General features: G+C 34.5%; 1 protein-coding gene across 1 annotated transcript; it reads right to left on the reverse strand.

The window, feature by feature from the left end:
* Positions 1-12,163: 12,163 nt before the first annotated feature.
* LOC130682156 (deleted in azoospermia-like) lies at positions 12,164-18,270 on the reverse strand. The gene is made up of 9 exons (XM_057496304.1): positions 18,142-18,270; positions 17,779-17,870; positions 17,171-17,222; positions 16,674-16,737; positions 16,445-16,584; positions 14,976-15,044; positions 14,192-14,245; positions 13,310-13,426; positions 12,164-12,217 (listed from the first exon to the last, which is right to left on the reverse strand). Exons 1-9 carry the CDS (start codon positions 18,268-18,270, stop codon positions 12,164-12,166), a joined length of 771 nt encoding a protein of 256 aa, XP_057352287.1.
* Between the last annotated feature and the right edge of the window lie 1,454 nt (positions 18,271-19,724).

Below are 19,724 nucleotides of genomic sequence, written 5' to 3' on the forward strand. Positions count from 1 at the left end.
GGAAGTGGTGGAGGACGGGGAGAAACTGCTGAATGCATAATGGTTTTTATTTTGGAGGGATGGAAATATTTGGTAGATAGGTGGTGGTTGTATAAGATTGTAAATGGACTAAATGTCATTAAATTACTCACTTTTGAATAATGTTCTTATGTGAATTTCACCTCATAAAGTGTTTCCTAAAGAAAAGATTCTACAAGGAAGAAAATTTATTCATTTTTGACACTTCTTCCACACTCAACACCAGATCTGTTCTGTGTAAGCCACTGTAGTGTGAGGAAAGAGAGTGGTGTGAGGCGGCCTTGACGTTTAAGTGACAATCAGAGAGTTTAGGATAGTGGTTGACCCTGAGGGCTTAAGACTCCTGACTGCAGCTAACTAGCTCGGTGACATTAGGCAAACTCACACTTATGAGCATTTGATTCTTCATCACTAGAAGTAGGGGCAGTACCTATCTAACCTTATTAGGTTGTTGTGAGGATTTAATGAGGGGAGCTACCTAATGCAGATTAGCACAGAGCCTGGCATATGGTAAGTTTTGGCTAGTCTATTCTAACAGTAAGCGACTTTATTTTTTCTCAATTGAATGCTAACTTTCCGTTTTACTTTCTGGACCTAGTTATAGTTAATATGGAGCACAAGGAAAAATATTTCCATATTTTGTATTTGGGGAGAACACTGTCTATGAGATAGCAGAAAAAGCACTGGCCCAGCTATGCAAAGTCCTAGTTTCTTATTTTTCCAAACCCAAGGTGTGTACATTTAGGGAAATTATATCTAAAACCTGGGTATGTCCAGTGCTTCAATGGAGCTGGTGAAGATCAAATGAGATCATATGCATGAAGTAGCTCTGAAAATCCTGAAGCACTATACATACAAATACCAGGGAATATTTTTGTGATGAAAGCCGGATGACAAATCCTTCCTGCCTCTCTGAGCATTGTAGGGGGAGATGAGGGATCAGACTGTAATAGGCAATGTTGGCCCATACACATTCATACACTTACTAGACATTCTGTTCAGTCAAGGGCCTCTCAGAAAAAGAGAAGAACCATTCTAGAATATATTCTGGATACCCCAGAATAATGAGCTACTTGCTGCTGCCAAAGAAGATGCACAAATGTTAAATCTCAGTGTACAGCATCCCACCTATATGGCATGACCATTCTGTACATTGAATGCTTGCAAAGTTCTTGACACTAAATGAAAGGACCAGGAGAAGGCCTCAGAAGAGGGAACTACTGTGGAAGGTGGGTGGATAGAGTGGTGGAAAGGAGCTAACCATGTCGATACTTTGTCAAACTTAATCTCATTGCAACCCTATAAAGTAGGTATCAGAATTATTATTTTATAGAGGAAGAAACAGACTGAGAGAAGCTTGTCCAGGTTACTCAGTAAGTATTGGGTCTAGGGTCTGAGCATCACGTTCTTTTAATGGGACCCTAGTGCCTATCCTGAGATGGGTTCTAAAGTAATCACAAGCATAAAGGTGTTTAAGAATGTTGACAGTACATGACTTAGAATAGTGGTCAACCAATCAATATTTAAATATTTAGAATTGAAACATAAAAAATAAAATTCTATTGTCTCTTAGCAAGACAAAGGGGTAAGTAAACCATGCGATACTCAACTGATATAACAAAAGAGCAGTGGAAATAAATAGTCTCCAAGTAAACATGGATGAGTCTCATAATGTACAGCCACAAGAGCAATTTGCTGTGCAAGTTCTTTTAAGGGCCAAAACCATGTACAAATTCAAAACTGTACTGAAAGTTTTTCTTTTGCAACTAGACAGGAAAAGGAAATAAAAGACATACAGATTGAGAAGGAAGAAATAAAACTGTGTTTGCAGATGACATGATCATCCCCATAGAAAATCCTAAGAAACTAACAAAAAATAACTCTTGAAACTAATACACAAACATAGCAAGGTTGTACGATACAAGGTTAAGATGTGAAAGTTAACTGCTTTCCAATATATGTGCCACAAGTGGAATTTGAAATTAAAAACACAACACCATTTACAGCAAAATCTCCAAAAATGAAATACTTGGGTATAAACCTAACAAAATATATCTAATATCTACAGAAGAAAAACTACAAAACTCTGATGAATGAAATCCCACGACATAATAAATGGAGAAATATTCCATGTTTATGTAAGGAAGACTCAATATTGCCAAGATATCCCCAAGTTTATCTGTAAATTTAATGCAATTCCAATCAGAATCCCAGCAAGTTATTTTGTGGATATTGACAAATTGATTATATGGAAAGTCAAAAGACACAGAATAGCCAAGGTAATATTGAAGAAAAAGAACAAAGATGGAGGACTGATACTACCAGACTTTAAGACTTCCTGTATAAAGCTACAGTAGTCAGGACAGTGTGTGGGTGAAGGAACAGACAATCAACAGAACAGAATGGAAAGCCCAGAAACAGATTCACACAAATACAGTCCACTGATCTTCTACAAAGGATCTAAGGAAGTACAGTGGAGCAAAGAGAATCTTCAACAAATGGTGCTGAAACAAGTGAATATTCACATACAAAAAGCTGAATCTTGGCACATAATTTACACCCTCCATAAAAATTAACTCAAAATGGATAAGAGACCTCAACACAGAATGCAGGACTATAAACTCTTATAAGATAACATGGGAGAAAATATGTATGACTTTGGGTATGGCAATGACTTTTTTAGATACAACACTAAAGGCACAAACTATGAAAGAAATAATATTTCTTTGCTAAAAATGAAAAACTTCTGCTCTACAAAAGACAAATTTTAAGAGATGAGAACACAAACCACAGACTTACAGTAAATATTTGCAAAAGACATATCTGATAAATAACTGTTATCCAAAGTGCACAAAGAACTCTTTAAACTCAACAATAAGAAAACAACTGGATCAAAACATAAGACAAAAACCTTAACAGACACTTCACCAAAGATATGCAGATGACATATATGAACAGAAGCTCCTCATCATATGTCACTGGGGAAATACCAACTACAGCAATGATAAGATACCACTAGACAACTAATAGAATGACCAGAATCTGCAACACTAACACCACCTAATTTTGACAAGGGTATGGAGCAGCAGGCACTCTCATTCATTGCTGGTAAGACTGCAAAATGGTACAGCTGCTTCAGAAGACAGTTTGGAGGTTTCTAAAACTAAACATACTAAACATACTCTTATCATACAGTCCAGCAATTACACTTTGCGTCATTTACACAGATGAACCAAAGACTTCTGTCCACTCTATGTTTATATCACATAGATGTTTACAGCAGTTTTATTCGTAATTGTTAAAACTTGGAAGCAACTAATATATCCTTTGATAAGTGAATGAATAAACAAACTGTGGTACACCAGAATAGTACTCAGTGCTAAAAGGAAATGATAGATCAAGCCATAAAAACACAGAGGAAACCTAAATGCATATTACTAAGTAAAAGCAGCCAATCTAAAGAGGCTACATGCTATAATTCTAACCACATGACATTCTGGAAGAGGAAAAACTTGGAGACAGTATAAAGATCAGTGGTTGCCAACTGGCAGGGGTGAAGTTGAAATGATGACTGAACGGAGTCCACAGGATTTATAGGGCAGTGAAAATACTCTGTATGATGCTATAAAGATGGATTCATGTTATTATGTATTTGTCCAAACCCATTGTCCAATGCACACCACCAGGGGTGAACCCTAAAGAAAACTATGGGTTTTGGGTGATTATGATTTTGATAGGTTCATCGGTGGTAACAAACATACCATACAGGTGGGGGATATTGATAATGGGGAGGCTATGCATGTATGTGGTCAGGGGCATATGGAAAAATTCTTTCCTCTCATTTTGTTATGGACCTGAATTTGCTCTAAGAAAATAGTCTTTAAGTAAATGCTTCTAAAAAGCAAAATCATAAACACAGACACACGTGAAAAGAAATAACAAATCATTTGGTGGATGATAAAACCAAAATTCAATTTAATGGTAACATGTTATTGAGGAGGAAGAGGGTATGTGATCAGAGAGGGCACATAGAAACTTGTAAATTAGTGGAATGTCCAATTTCTTAAATTAGGTATATACTATTCTTTAAAAGTATACCTACTTTTAATATTTTATGTGAATTACATCAATTTTAAAACTCAACACACATACAAACACAACATGGATCTCAGTATGTTCAAGATTATCTCTGGAATTTGATTTTTCAACATATTTCCAATATTGATTATTATTCTTAATAAGGATGAGACATATTAATTAATTCCAAGGCAGGAAAAGGAGTGATGGCAGGTCACACTTTTCTAAAACCCAAAGGTAATACCTCTTATTAAATGTTTCTAAGAGGGCCAGAGGCATAGTTCTATCCTCCAGGAGGCAAGTACAGTATCTCTACTTCCACCACGTTCACTCAACCTCCTCACAGCCAAACCTCATCCCTCACCCTTGGCTTGCCTGCACTTGGCCGTAGAATCCAGTTTTGCTTCTTCAGTCACTCCCTTGTACCATTTGTTTTTGGCCAGAAATCTTGGCCTTCAGATTTCATTCCATCTATTTTTCAGCCTGTTCATGCATTACCCTTGCCTGTGGACATCTGGCACTCCTGGATACAAGCGTGGCAGAGAAAGATGGGTTAAGCCAACGAAATCCCTTATGAAGGAGTCAAAATGAGCCCAACAGGCTTTTTCTCCAAATCCAGCTATCCCAGAAAAAGAGGTAGCCTGAGATGATAAACTGAGAGATCCCCATCTTGTGCAGTATTTACAAGTGTTGAACAGGTCAGAATCCCCCGAGGGACTTGTTAAAAACAGAGATTACTGAGTCCACCAGGGCTACAGAGTAAGAGCAAACTGAGAATGGTGCCCAAGAATTTGCACCTCTAAAAGCACCCCAGATGATGGTTCTGCTGTTCTCAGGTTTCTCTGTGGGCTGGTACCATTACTAAAACTTGCCCTATCAATGCAGGGCTGATCCAATCCTGGATATAACCTTGGTTGGTGAGCATATATGTATATATATTTGGTCAAGAAGGGACACACCACTATCCAGAATTGAGAGAAGCAACCAAGTCAAGTTCAGAAAAAAAATGTACAGCGTTATAAATTTTTCTCATTTAGCAATTGTACTGTTAAATACTGTTTCAGATTTATTCACACTGTGAGCAGGTCCAGCACTAAGTAGGGGATCAGCTTAGATAAAAGCAAAGATAAAATGGCCTCTGTGTTTCAATTTTGGCTCTCCATTTCCACTGGTCCACTAAGATTTATTCAGTGGCTGTGGGCCGGGGTGGTGTGAACATGGGGGAAGGCACTCAGAAGAGTTGGCAGTATTAATAGTGTTAAGTATTTTTACCTAGTGTGCAAGAGCAGAGGGGAAAAGCCCTCTGTGAAGCACTAATCTGGCTGTACAAGTGCAGATCAGTTGACTGTCAGCCCTACCTTCTTCTTTGGTAAACAGTTTTATCCACGACTGGGTAAGAATATGTCTCTATTCATTTTATTTTGGGAAAAGACAATAGATGTAGATAGAACCATAATGTATTTTGCTAGATTTTTCTGTTAAAATAGTAAAACAAATAAGGATTATAAAACGTCCAACTTGAACTGCTTGAAATACTGCTATTGCTTCAAATTTGTAGAGAGTTTTCATGACCCGAATATCCTAGTCACTCATTTGTTCTAATGTTAACGACCTAGTGAACTGATTGGCATCAAGAATTTTAAATGTGGGAAGAGGTATATTCCTGGTACAGCCTCAGTGTAGATGCACATAATATAAAGTCTTCATGTGCATTGGGAAAACAAACTACGGACTCAACTGGAAAACTTTCTATTTCAGACCAATTAAAATCATAAAACATAGCTTCTGTACAGCTTAATTGTACAGTGGGTTTCAATTTCTGCATTAAGACATTTTTTTTCATTTTCTTTGGATTGGCCCACAGCTACAGCTATATTGGAGAGATGTTTTCAACTCTAAATATGATTTGGAATTACCTATCATTTATTTGCTATGCAACTGAATATTTTGCATGAGTATTCAAACTTACATGTTAATAGTTTGAACTCCTTATGTTTATTGTCTTCTACCACCAAATGTACTATCTACAGATGGGAAACTCAGTCTTTGATGATGGGTGGTGAAGAACTGCTCAAAAAGATTCAGTCACACACAGAGACACATATCACATATCACATTGGAAAGGCTAGATCACACACTTATCAACATATGTACAGAAGCAATCCTCATCTAGAAGTGTTTCAGGGATTCCAAACGATCATACTCAACAGCGGGGCCTATTTGTAAGACTTGCAAATGGAAAACACTGCCACTTTTCTCCCCATTAGAGTTCCCCACCCTCTCTATTGTCATCTTTGTGGAAGCAGAGTGGCATGCTTCTGTATCGCTGCTGCTCTTTATTACCCTCAAACGGCAGCAACGAAAGCAGGGAGGACAATTAAGCAATGCGGCAGCCCATTTTTATGAGTTTACCTTTAAAAACAATGAAGAGAATTTTAGAAATGAGGGTAGCAGGCTTTACAACTATAGGGAACTGCTGTGGAATATTTTATTTTTGAAATTACTTCCTTGCAGTTTAAGGGTGCTAAACAACATTGAATAATTATTTAACCATGACAAAGGTAACATGTTCTTAGGCAAAAAAAAAAAGGCATGAAGGTTACACTTCCTACAAGGGTTACCAGCCTTTTTGGAGTTACTTGATTTTGACCGAATGTGAAATTTTTTACAAAAAACGTGCTGAAATTTTTTCAATCCTGAAGACCTGGTTCTGTGTTGAGAATTTTGTGGTAATTCTCAAAAGAAAATATACCTGAAATATGAATAGGTTTAAAGCAACTGTTTTAAGATATATGTGGCTGTTTTAGCATCTCAGGTAGAACCTTATTTAGCATGGTCAGGGATTAAAATTTCTGGATTAGTAGATATGTATGAGCATATACACACACACACTCATGCAAAATTCAAGGATTACTAATCTTCAGCAATTATAAACATCAAAATGTATCTCTAATGATTCAGAAGGCACTCTTTTTTATCTTGCAGAACCTGAAAATCAAAATTTGTTGGTAATGAGTCATTCATGAAATAGAGTATAAGAGCATCCAAAGGGGGCATTTCCTATGGCTTCAGCTTCTGGAACTGGAAATATTCCAACTAGGACAGGAAGAGGTGGTGTGTAATGATCTTCCGGATGCATCCTCATTTGAAGCAAACAAACGAAAAAATCTTTGCTCTATTATTGACAACTTCAATATCCTCAAGTAAAAAGGTCACAGAGATTAGGCCCAAAGTGTGCAGTAAACAAAATGGAGTTTATAGAGTTCAAAACGAGAGGGCCTCGGCCATGAGACCACAGTCATATATGATGCTGCAGCATACCTAGTAGGTACTGCTCTGTTGATGCACAGCACTGGAAGTCACAGATAATCATTTCCAACTCAACAAAAAAAGGGTTGGTTTCTTATGAAAATCTCTCTTCATAAGCAATACGTCCCAAAATTTGCATTTACAAGCAAAATCTACCAGGATAAAAAAACTGAACAATATTTACACTTTTGAATTTCAAGTGTCTAAACCCCTGTTCACATACTACCCACCCAACTTGCCATTTCTTAAGGTAATATGATATGGGTGAATAAGTAAGACCAAAACACTTTTGGGAAAAAGAGGTTTATTTCTTTTTATTCATTTTTGCAAAGACAGTTTCAGTAATAGGTAATATGAACTTACTTCTAACTTTAAAATTAATTTTCCATTTTGAAAGGTTCAGGACTTTGTGTTGTCTTTCTACCTTACTCTTTTAAATACTTCAGTCCAACAAAACAGCAGACAAATACAAAGTTTATTCCCCTACTTTCCTTAAGGGCAAACTGGGATAATTTGAATTGGCTCTTTAGACCTTGGTATCATCTGTAGTAATCAAGAGATTTAATCACAGAATGATAGACACACACACAAAAAGAACAGAGAATTCTTAAAAGGACAAATTTCAGGGCACTTTCAAATTCTGAGGCCTAAGTAAGCCCTCTTGGGGATCCTTAAGTTAAAAGTCTCTTCATATTTAGAATGAAAACTGTTCAGACTAAGACAACAAGAGGCCCTGATGAGAAGGCCTATAGTAACGGCAATAGGCTAAGTAAGGTAAATAGTGTCTCCACGTGGTAGCAAAGGGGCCAATGTAAAGAAGGCTAGGCAGCCACTTTAAACTCATGTCTGAGGCAAGTCATATGATGTGATACAAGGGTTTCCCTTAGAAAGGATTACCCACCCTACTGCCACCTTTCCAGGGCTGAGTCCTCAGACTGCTCATACTGCTACTTCTCCTCTTCACGTCACCTGTTCTAGGCACCTCTGCTAGAACAGGGTACTGGCTGGAAAAGCTGGACAGTGGGTCCAGCAAACGTGGCTCTGGTGCTCTAGCTGCTTGTCAAGATACAATGTCTAACCACAGGGAGACTAGCTAATCTAGAAATGGATTGTTGACTCTAGCACATTCTTGGGATATGCTTACTAAACAACTTTTGTTGTTTAGAAATGTCAAAATTACTTTGACTCTCCTGGACATATTTTACTTTAATAAAGGGAATATAATAGGCTAATAAAATAAAAATCTATTTGCTCTTTAACAAGTAACTAATATTTTCATGTTTTTTAAAAAAAATTCCTTTCAGATACTCTGATTAACTACCAAGTGTCATAAAAAATTTCAGCATTCTTCAATACTAACATTTAGTACAATTTAAGATACAGCCATCAAGTTTAGCATTTCAAGGAAAAAAGAAAAAAAAGGAGAATGGTAACTCACTGAGAACCTTATGTTCCTAGTAAAATTTAGTTTGTCTTGGATTTAAAAAAATTAGGCCCAGAATTTTAGTTATCCTAATTGCCATCCCAATCAAATAGCATATCTGTGTGTGGATTCCAGATAAAAGATAAATATTTTGAATAAACATAAGACCCACTGATTGGACTGTTTTGTTTAGAATCTGTCTTACTGGGTTTAGATAAGGAAGACATCAATAAAGTTAACTATATGTTGAGTTCCACTGATTAAAAATGTAGTTTTAAAAACTTTTGCTTTTGTGGTAAATTTCTAGACAAAAATAAAGTACAATTGTTAAGCATTGTAAATATCGTAATGTTAACTGTTTACTTGTTAGAGAAATGAAATGCCTGTGTTCAAACTATCAAAATTCTGCCCTTTCAAAATAGTCGGTTTTTTAAAACAATTTTTTGAAAATCAGCATTTACTTTCAAACTCTTAAAATGTTAATTGCTGTTTAAAAAATTCCTTACAAATTTATCTTAAGTTACTCCTTTCGGTCTTTATTATTTTTTACTTTCAACTATATATTCAACACAGAACATTTCTAAATAAACATCTAATGAAAAACAGTTTCAGTGTAAAGTAAAACTAGGTCATCTAATATAACTTATGTAGAAAGTCTGAGTGCAATTTATACAAATTCAGCATTAAATTTATATAATAGTGAACAACTTTCAGTCTTTTAATATTCAAAACCAACAACTTCCAATGAGACTAGAAAGTTAGCAGAGAGAATCGATCAGATTTAAGCACTGCCCGACTTCTTCTAAAGTAATGCACTCTTTTATCCTAGAAAAGACAGAAACAGTCCTTTATACTTCATTGAAAATTTCCTAATATCACTATGACCTAAGAGTTGCAAAAATACTTAAAGCATTTATTTTAGTTTTAAAAACTATAAATAATGAGAGAAAAGTGATCCTTTTTGGGAAGCATTCCTTAACTTAATTTTTAAAATTACTGTTTTCACTAAAAGAAGTGCATAGGTAGAAACCATGGCTTGAGAATAGCACTCCACTTCAAACTGAAATCCCAGGATTTTAGGTTAAAAAATAGAAGTTTGGGCATACTTTAAGGCATATCCTTATCCTGTGATGAAGACCGATCATTCTTTAGGAAATAAAGAGAGAAATAAACGACCTATCCATAACTGTCCTATCCATAATTAACAGGTTTTACCCTGGATATTTACGCTGGATATGCCTGGACTTTACGCTGCCGGCAGATGGGCAGATGGAGGGAGGTGAGGCATTACAAAGAGGAATAGAGCTCAGTAAACTAGTAATAACCTAATACTATCTTCTCTACTTACTCAGCTACATTTTTAGCTCTCTGTGTTTAGTCATTTTCCTAGGAATTTAATTCAGTTTGTCATATAAAGAAAGGTGGTTTCAGGAAATTATGTCATCTGCAACAGGGTAATATCCTATTTGAGTTAAATCCCAGAAAATTGGTCACAAACTCAAATACCTTCGGAGGTCAGGTAAAGATATCAAAGATTTTGAAGGAGCTGGAATTAGGACAATTAGAAGGAGTAGAATTTACTATGTATATCCTGCCTCAATGCATTCAATTTCAATGAAAACAACAATATTTAGCTTATCAAAATAGGTCTAGATGCCAGACATCTGCAAACTACGAACTTCTGACTCGTAGCCCAGAGAAGCAGAAAATTGTGGAAGGTGTAAAGGGAGACTTTTGTCTAATACCAGGTGAAAACTCAAGTTTAAAGACTGTATCATTTAAGTACTATATATTTAACCTTGAAAACTTTGGGCAAGGTAAGCTGTCATATATCCCCAGTTCTTTCATTTTAAATTGTACTGTCTATACAGGATGAAACAGCCAGAGAACAAATGACAACTTTAAGTGAGTAAGTTTATGCTCTCTGTTGTGAATATGGTTGAGGACTTGATCCTGTTAACAATTCTCCCCTTCTGCATTTATAAAATCCTTACACTGCCCTTTAAAAAGGCTGTAAGCTTCATCCTACGTAAATTCATTGATGGAAAAAAGCTATTTTCCTTTAAGACACCCAGCAATGGTTGAAAATTTACCTTTGAATGGAAAATGGTGCTGTCATTTTGGAAAACTTGCGTCAGTTCCTCAAAACGTTAATAGCATTACTCATCAGAGGCAAAAAAGAAACAACCCAAAAGTCTATCAAGTGAAGAATGGATAAACAAAATGTGGTATATCCATAAGGAAAAGGAAATGAAGTAGTGAAACATGCTGTAACATAGATAAACCTTGAAAACATAATACCAGTGAAAGAATCCAGTCATAAAAGGCCACATTTTGTATTATTCTATTTATAGGAAATAACCAGAATAGGGGATTCCTCTGAAGAAAGTAGGTGTGACAGAAAAGTTGTGGGGAAAATGTAGCGTGACTGAAAATGGGAAGGGGATTTGTTTTGGGGGGTGATTAAATATTCTAAAATTGATTGTGACCCATTGTGTACAACTCTGTGTGAATATACTAAAAGTATTGAATTGTGCATTCTAAATGGGTGAACTGTATAGTATGTGAATTTTGTATCAATAAACCAGGTATAAAAATATTTTTAAATCCTGTTTTCCCCATAGAGAGTCCAGTCAGTTCCTTTCCATATTTACAGCCTCAGAACTAAGGGATCTTAAAAATCTTTAGTCCTATGTTTCCTTATCTTAGACTTGTTAAAAACTGGAGTCCTAGTAAGATTTAAGTGATTTGTCTGAGGTGGTAGAACCAGGACCAGAAAGAAGAACTTAAATTCAAACACCCACATTCTCTTCCATTTTACCAACTCTGAATCAACTTCCATTTCTTTCTACTCAGCTCTTTTTACTGTTTCACATGATCTCTTCTCTCCTAGCATTGTTCAGGTATGTCATTTGAGTGATCAATTTCTTTTATTCTCTTTAGTCCAATATCCATGTACTCTTAAGTTCTGCTTTCTGTCATCTAAAATTTTATTTTTGTATTTGGTTAAGCCAATATTCTCTTTCAACTCTCCTCTTTCAGGAACCTTTTCAATTGTCAGCTTCTGCTAAAGGTTTCTTTCCCAAGGACAAACTCTACTGTATCGAAGTTTGAGCAACATAAAATACACTGCCAGGCAAAACCCTCTCACAATGGTTTTCTGGGTTACAGTCAAATGCCAAGAGTTCAATTAAAAGCTCTACATGAACTCAAACTAAATATACTACAGGAAAAAAGATGATTCATAACTGACAAATGTGCATTTTATCATGTATACTTTTCCTTTCATACCTTGAAGTAGTCATCTTGAGTAACAAGTGAGTTTCTCACTCTGTTCTATGGATTACATAGACAAGATACCACCGTCTGTATGCTTCGGTCCACAGATTTCTGAAACAGAAGTTTTCAGTAATCTAAAGATTATTCCTTTTACTCTTAAACATTTTTAAATAGATTATGGAATGCACACACTTCTTGCTAAAGAATTCTTATGTAATTTGTAATTCTTACCATATGTCACTTCATATGTAACTTCTCTTTGATATTTAAGAAACAGTGTGCAATCTTAGTCTTAGTGATAGAGCACTGGTTGAAAAAGCTCAATTTAGTAAAACCCTAAGATATTCTCTTCAGTTCCTTAATTTTTCTTTAGGTAAGTAACAATGAACTTCAGCATTTCAAGAAAAAAATATCCAGGATAAAACCTCTGTACACTATTTTAATATTTTTTCAAATTTTAATTCATGTATCAAATCAGGGAATTGTTCAGTAGTTCTGAACATCCTATAGTTCATAGTTCTCAGCATTTTTCCCCCTGAGAAACAAATGGATGAAGTTCACACACTGCAATGGGAATCTTCAACATTATGTTGTGATTTCCCCATCATATCAACTACTTCTACATTCCTACTCATTCAAAATAGAATTCAAGAGTGACAGCATTATTATAGGAATCTGATCTAAAGATAATAGAGAAACAACTCTGCCTATTTCAGTACTTCAGTTATTACTAAGGACTCCACCACTCTTAAGAGCCACCAAATGTTATAAGAATACCATAATTATGTATTATAATTTAGCTTGTAAATGTTTGAATTGGTAAAATACAAGGCAGATATAATTCATACTTTTGTGGAGTAGGATTCCTAAGGAAACTTGCCTATTGCATCTTACCAAATCATGTTAATGCAGTATTTATGAAAGTATGGTTAAAAAATGAAAATGGAAAGATTACTGAATGGAAGGACAATGGAAAAGGGTAAGATTACTGAATCAGAAACTATATGTATACAATGAAAGTTTCAAGGTACTGAGATTTCATCAACTTTTACATAAATTGCTGAAATATCAACTGTTAAGCTCTGTAATTTATGGCTTCCATATTTAAATTTGGGCAAACATGCTTGCTTCATAAAGAGCCATTATTAAAACTTGAAAAAAATATGAGGCTATAAATATTAGTAAGTAAAATGAGATGTTTGCCTTTTGTGGGCCATTTCCAGAGGATGCAGTTGCTTCACGAATGGAGCATTCACTTGTCAAAATTTCAGCTCCTGGGTCAACTTCATTACAGTGGTAGTAGTTAACAGCTGTATAAGTCTACATTTAAAATAAAAGTGTGAGTAAAGAGATATTCATTAGATACATTTCTAAACAATCTATTCTTCAAAATGTTGAGCTGATACTGAAAGTATCAGTGTGGACTTAATTGAAAGGCAGTAAAGCAATCTTTTATTTTAAAATGTCTTCTAAGCTTCAACATGATTATAATTAGAAGGAGTCAAAGAAAAGGTAAACTCCAACATATAGCAAGGCAATAGGAATTTCCCAGTGCCTAAGAATTTTAACCCGTATTACATCCTTCAATGATCCAGTCTTGATGAAAGACAGAAGGTAACAAAGGCTCAAGTGTTTTAAGAGTTAGCACCCTCTTTTGTTATTATCCTGTTCTTATACAATAGCTTTTAGTAGCAAAGTTTTTCTTAATTTCTCTTCAACAGATTTTTTATGTGTGAAACCAAGAGGCAGATTCAATACCAATTCTAGATTCCTAAGATTAGAATTAGCATAGGTATTAATACTACCTTTCTTGGATTATGCAATGTATCAACAAGCACATGAGTAATGTTGTATGGAGAGCAGCCATCATTTACACACACTAAAATAATGAGAAACAGCACAGTTCCAACCACAGGAGTATATATTTGCATTGGCGAGAAATTAAGAAAACCTAACACATAATGTAAAAGGGAATTTAAAAATATTTCTAGGCATACATATGACTAAAGGTCAAGATATATAAGTCAAACAAGAAAATATTAAAATAATGAATAGGGAAGTATATGTTTGGTTAATTCACCTTACCAGAGGCGGAATAACATAACTATTGTGTTCCCCATCAGACCACTGTGGTGGCATCTTTAAAAAAAAAGGAAGTAACTATTATTTACATATTCTTATATATTTTCACACAGAGAGGAGACAGTTTTGAGGTATTTATTTGTCATGCTGGCTCCTTGAACTTGTTACAATAAAAGAAAAAGAATGGAAGTAAGATGTACTTTATGTTTACAGTACCTGAGGGTTTTATTGTTATTTTCATATATAAACCCCACCTTTTCCTCAGTTTTCCGTAGCTGGCTTTCAGGAAAACTCAGAGATAGCAGTTGTTTGAACCTATTACCATAGATATGGTCCTGGGTCATAAATATGGTCCTCTCCATGGGAAGAAATTCAGAGAACTATTATCTTGGTATTATCAAATACAACTGGAATTCAATGCTCAATCCAATCTCAGAGCATTTGGATCAGAGCATTGGTATCAAATACCAGTTGTATTTGATACAAATTTATATTCCGCTTGCATTATTTCAGCTATTTGACAACAAGGATGGAGGAAGACATGTGGAACTATAGGAGAGGACACCAAATCTTGACAGTACAGAAGAAAACCTGCTAAGTATATTCCTGTCAAAATATCATTCCCTTATTCTTAAGTAATACAGCCCATAATTCTAGACAAATTCTTATTTTTTCTTGTATGTAAGCCTACTCAACTAGTTTAAATAACAATCTACTGGGGAAATTTACATAGATAAAGGCTTCACTAATATTCCAAAGTAAATCATTTTGTTCCTTCTTAAATTACCTGGTAAGTATATACAGGCAGCTGATAACCAGTGATGACCTGAACTGGTGAACTTGGATAAGGATATGCCTGAAAATAAAATTTACATAAAGAATGTAATATCAAGGTAAATTTTTAAAAACAAGGAAGAAGAAATATTATTCCTAATATAACAAAAATATGAAAATAAATCTTCATTATTTTTCTATATACCATGCAGGATTCTATTTGAGTGACTGGCTTCGTGAAGAAAAAAGCATTCTCTGTTGAATGTTAGCTTTTTGGGTAGGGAGGAGAAAGAGATAAATGAGGAAGTGACTGATTTTGCCAACCTAAGTTTATCTTGTTTACCTCCAATTAAAAGTTCTCTCTTACACTGGTAATAAGGCTCTATTAGTTCAGATTTCCATGTTAAAGTTATATTGACACACCTGCTATTTCTTTCTATAAACACTTTCAGGCAGTTTGTTATTCTTTTGACAATATTATTGGGGTCAGGTGTAATCCATCTGTAGTCCTTCTATAGATTTTATGGCTCCTTCTGTATTTTACTTCTAAATGTTAAGGGTAGTGTATAACCCAAAATTGGAAATGAGACTGCACTTTGTATTGTATCTTTCAATAAATATTTACTTAATCAAAACATCGACCATAGTAGCATACATGAGTACAGCCAGAAGAGGTAATAGCTCACAGTAAGTACTAGGAGCAAACAGGAGTTTTCTTCTAGCCATGCTTAGAACAGGAAAAATAAAATATATACCATCCTATACTTCTGGTTGATGGAAAATGTAAACAAATGAAAGGCAATGTAGACCTATTTAACATTATCTTGTCTTTCTTTTCTTCCAAACATCTTTTAAACTGAAGAAAGTAAAATGAACCAAGTGTTATCATCAGTAGGAGATATTAAATACTCCAAATCCCACTTCAAATATTAAACTAACCAGGACCAGATAAATTATATGCCAGAAACTCATAGGACTTACAAATACAGCTAAGTCATCAGGAACCTATCCATTCTAGAACCAGAATACATCTGGATGCCAGCACTCAGTACGAGGAGGCATCTAAAAATCATTGCAAATATAAAGAATAATGAGAAGAACTGCTAACCTTAACAAAGAATAAACCACGCATAAGGAAAGCTGCTTTTAAATATTTAAGGAGTTGTCACAACAGGCAAAAAAGAAGAAATATTTGCTATGTGGCCATAGGGGTCTGTTCTAAGATAAAAGTTTACCAAGTATATGGAAGCAGATTTTAGCTTAGTATAAGGAGTAACACTAAGAATGACAGGTTGCTGAAAAATGCAGTTAAGTTTCCATCACTCCAAGTATTCAAACAGGGACATATATATATCAATTATTATGGAAATCATGGATATAATCTCACAGAAATCAGAAATAAGATAGGCTTACTTTTAAAAGGCCCCATCTATAAGATCTCCAAAACTATAATAAAAAGCCAGGACTGTAGAGAATTCTCACCTGCACATACAGACTTATAGGATGCATCATGGTTGGAGGCTGCATGTAACCTACAGGGTTGTGACTGCTCCAGAGACACTGAAAGTGTGGTGGTGGTGGTGTATTAAAAACCAAAGGACGTGGATGCACATGATAAGCACCTTTTCAAAGGATAAAAAGAAAACAAAACCTATTTTCACTTCTCTGAAAAGCTATGCATCTGTCAACATCAATTCCTTTCTCTACTCACAGAAATTTTGTTTCCTGATTGCAGGGCCCAGTTTCAGCTTTTTACCATGGAAACTTATCTGTGACTGAAAATAAAAACAGCAGCGAAACCAGATCAGTTTTGAAGCCTTTACTTCTAAAACTTTGGTAACCTAGTTCTCTAAGATCCCCACAGTCAGAGATCAGACTGCAACCACACCAAATAAAAATCTATCTGCATGAAGCTATCTTATCTACCCTCACTACTCTAGTCAAAGTGTTCAGAGGTGTCATGAACTTGATAAAAAACTTTTACATGCTATCCATCCAGTCCTGTCTCTAGTTCATGAAGCCAGATATGCCCAATAAAAAATCATTTCTGACAAGCTATGTAAGATTAAGTTTGGGATTTCAAACATGAAGTATATATATTTATAGTATTCCATACAAGAATTCAGGACTGAAACAATACTAAACAAAACTAACCTAAACTTAATTAAACATAAGGTAATTAAGAGATTTTCCCATAAGATTACTTACTTCTACTATCTTCTGGACATCCACGTCATTATAAAATGAAACAAATCCATAGCTAAAGGGCAGATAAGTATAAAATCACTGCTGTAAGTATGACCTAAAACTTCTAGTAGTCAATGAGATAACTGACAGAATCATGATAAAGGATGAAGAATATACTGAGATAAGTATTTTTAAAATGTACATAATGGATCCTGCATAAATCTTACCACATTTTTTTGTTTTCTTACCCTGATCTATGTCAGAAGTAAGGTAGCATGGAAACCTCATTCATTAACAGAAAATTCGTATCTAAGACCCTGAATTTATTTTCTACATCAAGATGGTTAAAATTTAAAATACTGTGAAATGTGTGAAGAAAACAATTGATAAAACTGACTAACCCACTTATGTGCAATAAATGAAGACAGGGAACATTTAAATACAAACATCAGAGAAATTATTAAATAGAAGAGCTGGCAACAAACTTTTATCCTCTACATAAAGGAACCTGACAAAGCACCAGACTTCATTTATACAAATGTAAGAATATCAGTTTTGAACTCTACTCTGATACTCTATAGATGCCATAGCACACTTTTTATAATTTATACTCAGCATGTTTTACTTACCCTTTGGGCACACCAGTTCGATCCGTGATTATCTTCACTTCTTTTATTGAACCATATCTAGCAAAGAAACTTCTAATTTTGGTTTCATCCATCTATAAAGAAGAATTTGACTTCAAGAGTAAAAACTTAGCATTCAAAAACTTTTCTTATACTATAAAGAAGACTTAATGTTGTGGAAGTATCTCCCTCAAGTATCCCCTAACTACCTGTAGCTCTTTGTCAAAGACAGTTTTAGTCCCTATTGGTTAATATAAAACCAATTCCAAACTTGCATGAGTACAAAAATACCTATGTTTCCAACAGGTCCAAAATCTCATTATTCACAAAGTATTTTTTAAAACAAATGAAATACGGATACAATACCCTAACATCAATTCCACCAACAAAAATGGTGTTTGGCATGATTTTGCCTTCTGGTAAAACATAGCCTTGGCTGGTTGTAGATGATGAGAACTGGGTGCTGGCCTCTTTGGAGATGGTGGTTGAGTTCATAGTTTCAGAATTTTCAGCAGACTGCAATTTTGAAAGCAGATATCATCACTAGATATACAGGCTAAGCCATACATGATGTGCTATCAATTTTGTATTTAAAGTATAAAACATTTTCATATGAATCACCTTCATTATAAATTAATAATCAAACAACTTAGTTCAAATTCAGGATTTAAATTAATTAGAGTAATCATGATGAAATTTTAACAAAAGTGTATCATACTTTCTTAAGCCCAATGTTACCCATCACCATCTCTTGTAAAATTCCATGGTAGAATACTCACTTTATATTAACTGTGAAAATTAATGGGAACTGGTAAAAAATGACTGGAAAGTTCATATTTGTAAAATATCAAGTTAATAAAGTCATCCTGTTCTATGCCAGTAAGCAAATTTTTATTTTACTTTTTAAAAAACCTTATTAAAAAAACATGGTATATATTTTTAAAAGATAAAAAGAAAATTTAAAGCTACATTAAAAAGAAAACAAACATCAATATTTTAAACCAGTTTATCTTGCCTCATTTTCTATTCACCAAAAATAACATGGATTTTATAATCATAATATTGTTAGTATGCCCATTTTACTTTGGAAATGGACGATGAAAACCTCATTTGCTCACATATCATAGCTCCTGCTAAAAGTAACATTTTTTTCTTGATTAACACAAAATCAATCCTACTGATGTTTAATTTTCACACTAGGTCAATAGATATAAATGAAACAATCTTTTTTTTCAGATAAAGAGGCCCACACATGAAACTCATTATTTTTCTGGATTCTGTTCAGAACCGTCTTTAGTCTTCCCACACTAAGGTTAATGTAAATTTTTCTGAAGCAGAATTTACTGACAAATGTATGTTGTAAAAGCACTATAGCACAGTGAAAAAAAAATTAGTTTTAGTCAGGAGATCTAGCTTCATGTCCATAACTAGGTTATATATAAGCAACTTACTTGGCAGCCTTTTATCTTGAAAAACTACATTGAAGTGTAATTCCATCTTGTAAAGTATAAAGTGGTATGTCAATGTAAGTTAGTGTGCTGTCACTTAAATTTATTTTCAATAGGTTAAAAAAGTTTCTTTCCTGCTTTTTACTAGATACTTATTTTGTAGAAACCTTATTAATGAACAACCAGAGTTGGAACTTTAATAAACTATGGTGATCCTCTCATCTGAAATTCATTATGTTATACCTTATTGACTATAAGAGGTTAATTACAAAAGACTGCAAGAGATAAAGCTATAATACCTCTGCTTATTGAGGAAAACAAAACACAAATAAAACAGCACAGTAGTTCTGAAATTTTTGTACCTTATTTTCTCCCCAATATTCCCTTAATTTGTAGATGAACTTTGGGTACCTTTTTATTTGATAAACTGTTTATAGTATTATCTGTCTGTGACCACAGTGGATGGCATTTTAATTTAGGGCTGTTAACATCAGGTCAGAA

Source organism: Manis pentadactyla, chromosome Y (assembly GCF_030020395.1).
Source record: "Manis pentadactyla isolate mManPen7 chromosome Y, mManPen7.hap1, whole genome shotgun sequence".
NCBI classification, from domain to species: domain Eukaryota; kingdom Metazoa; phylum Chordata; class Mammalia; order Pholidota; family Manidae; genus Manis; species Manis pentadactyla.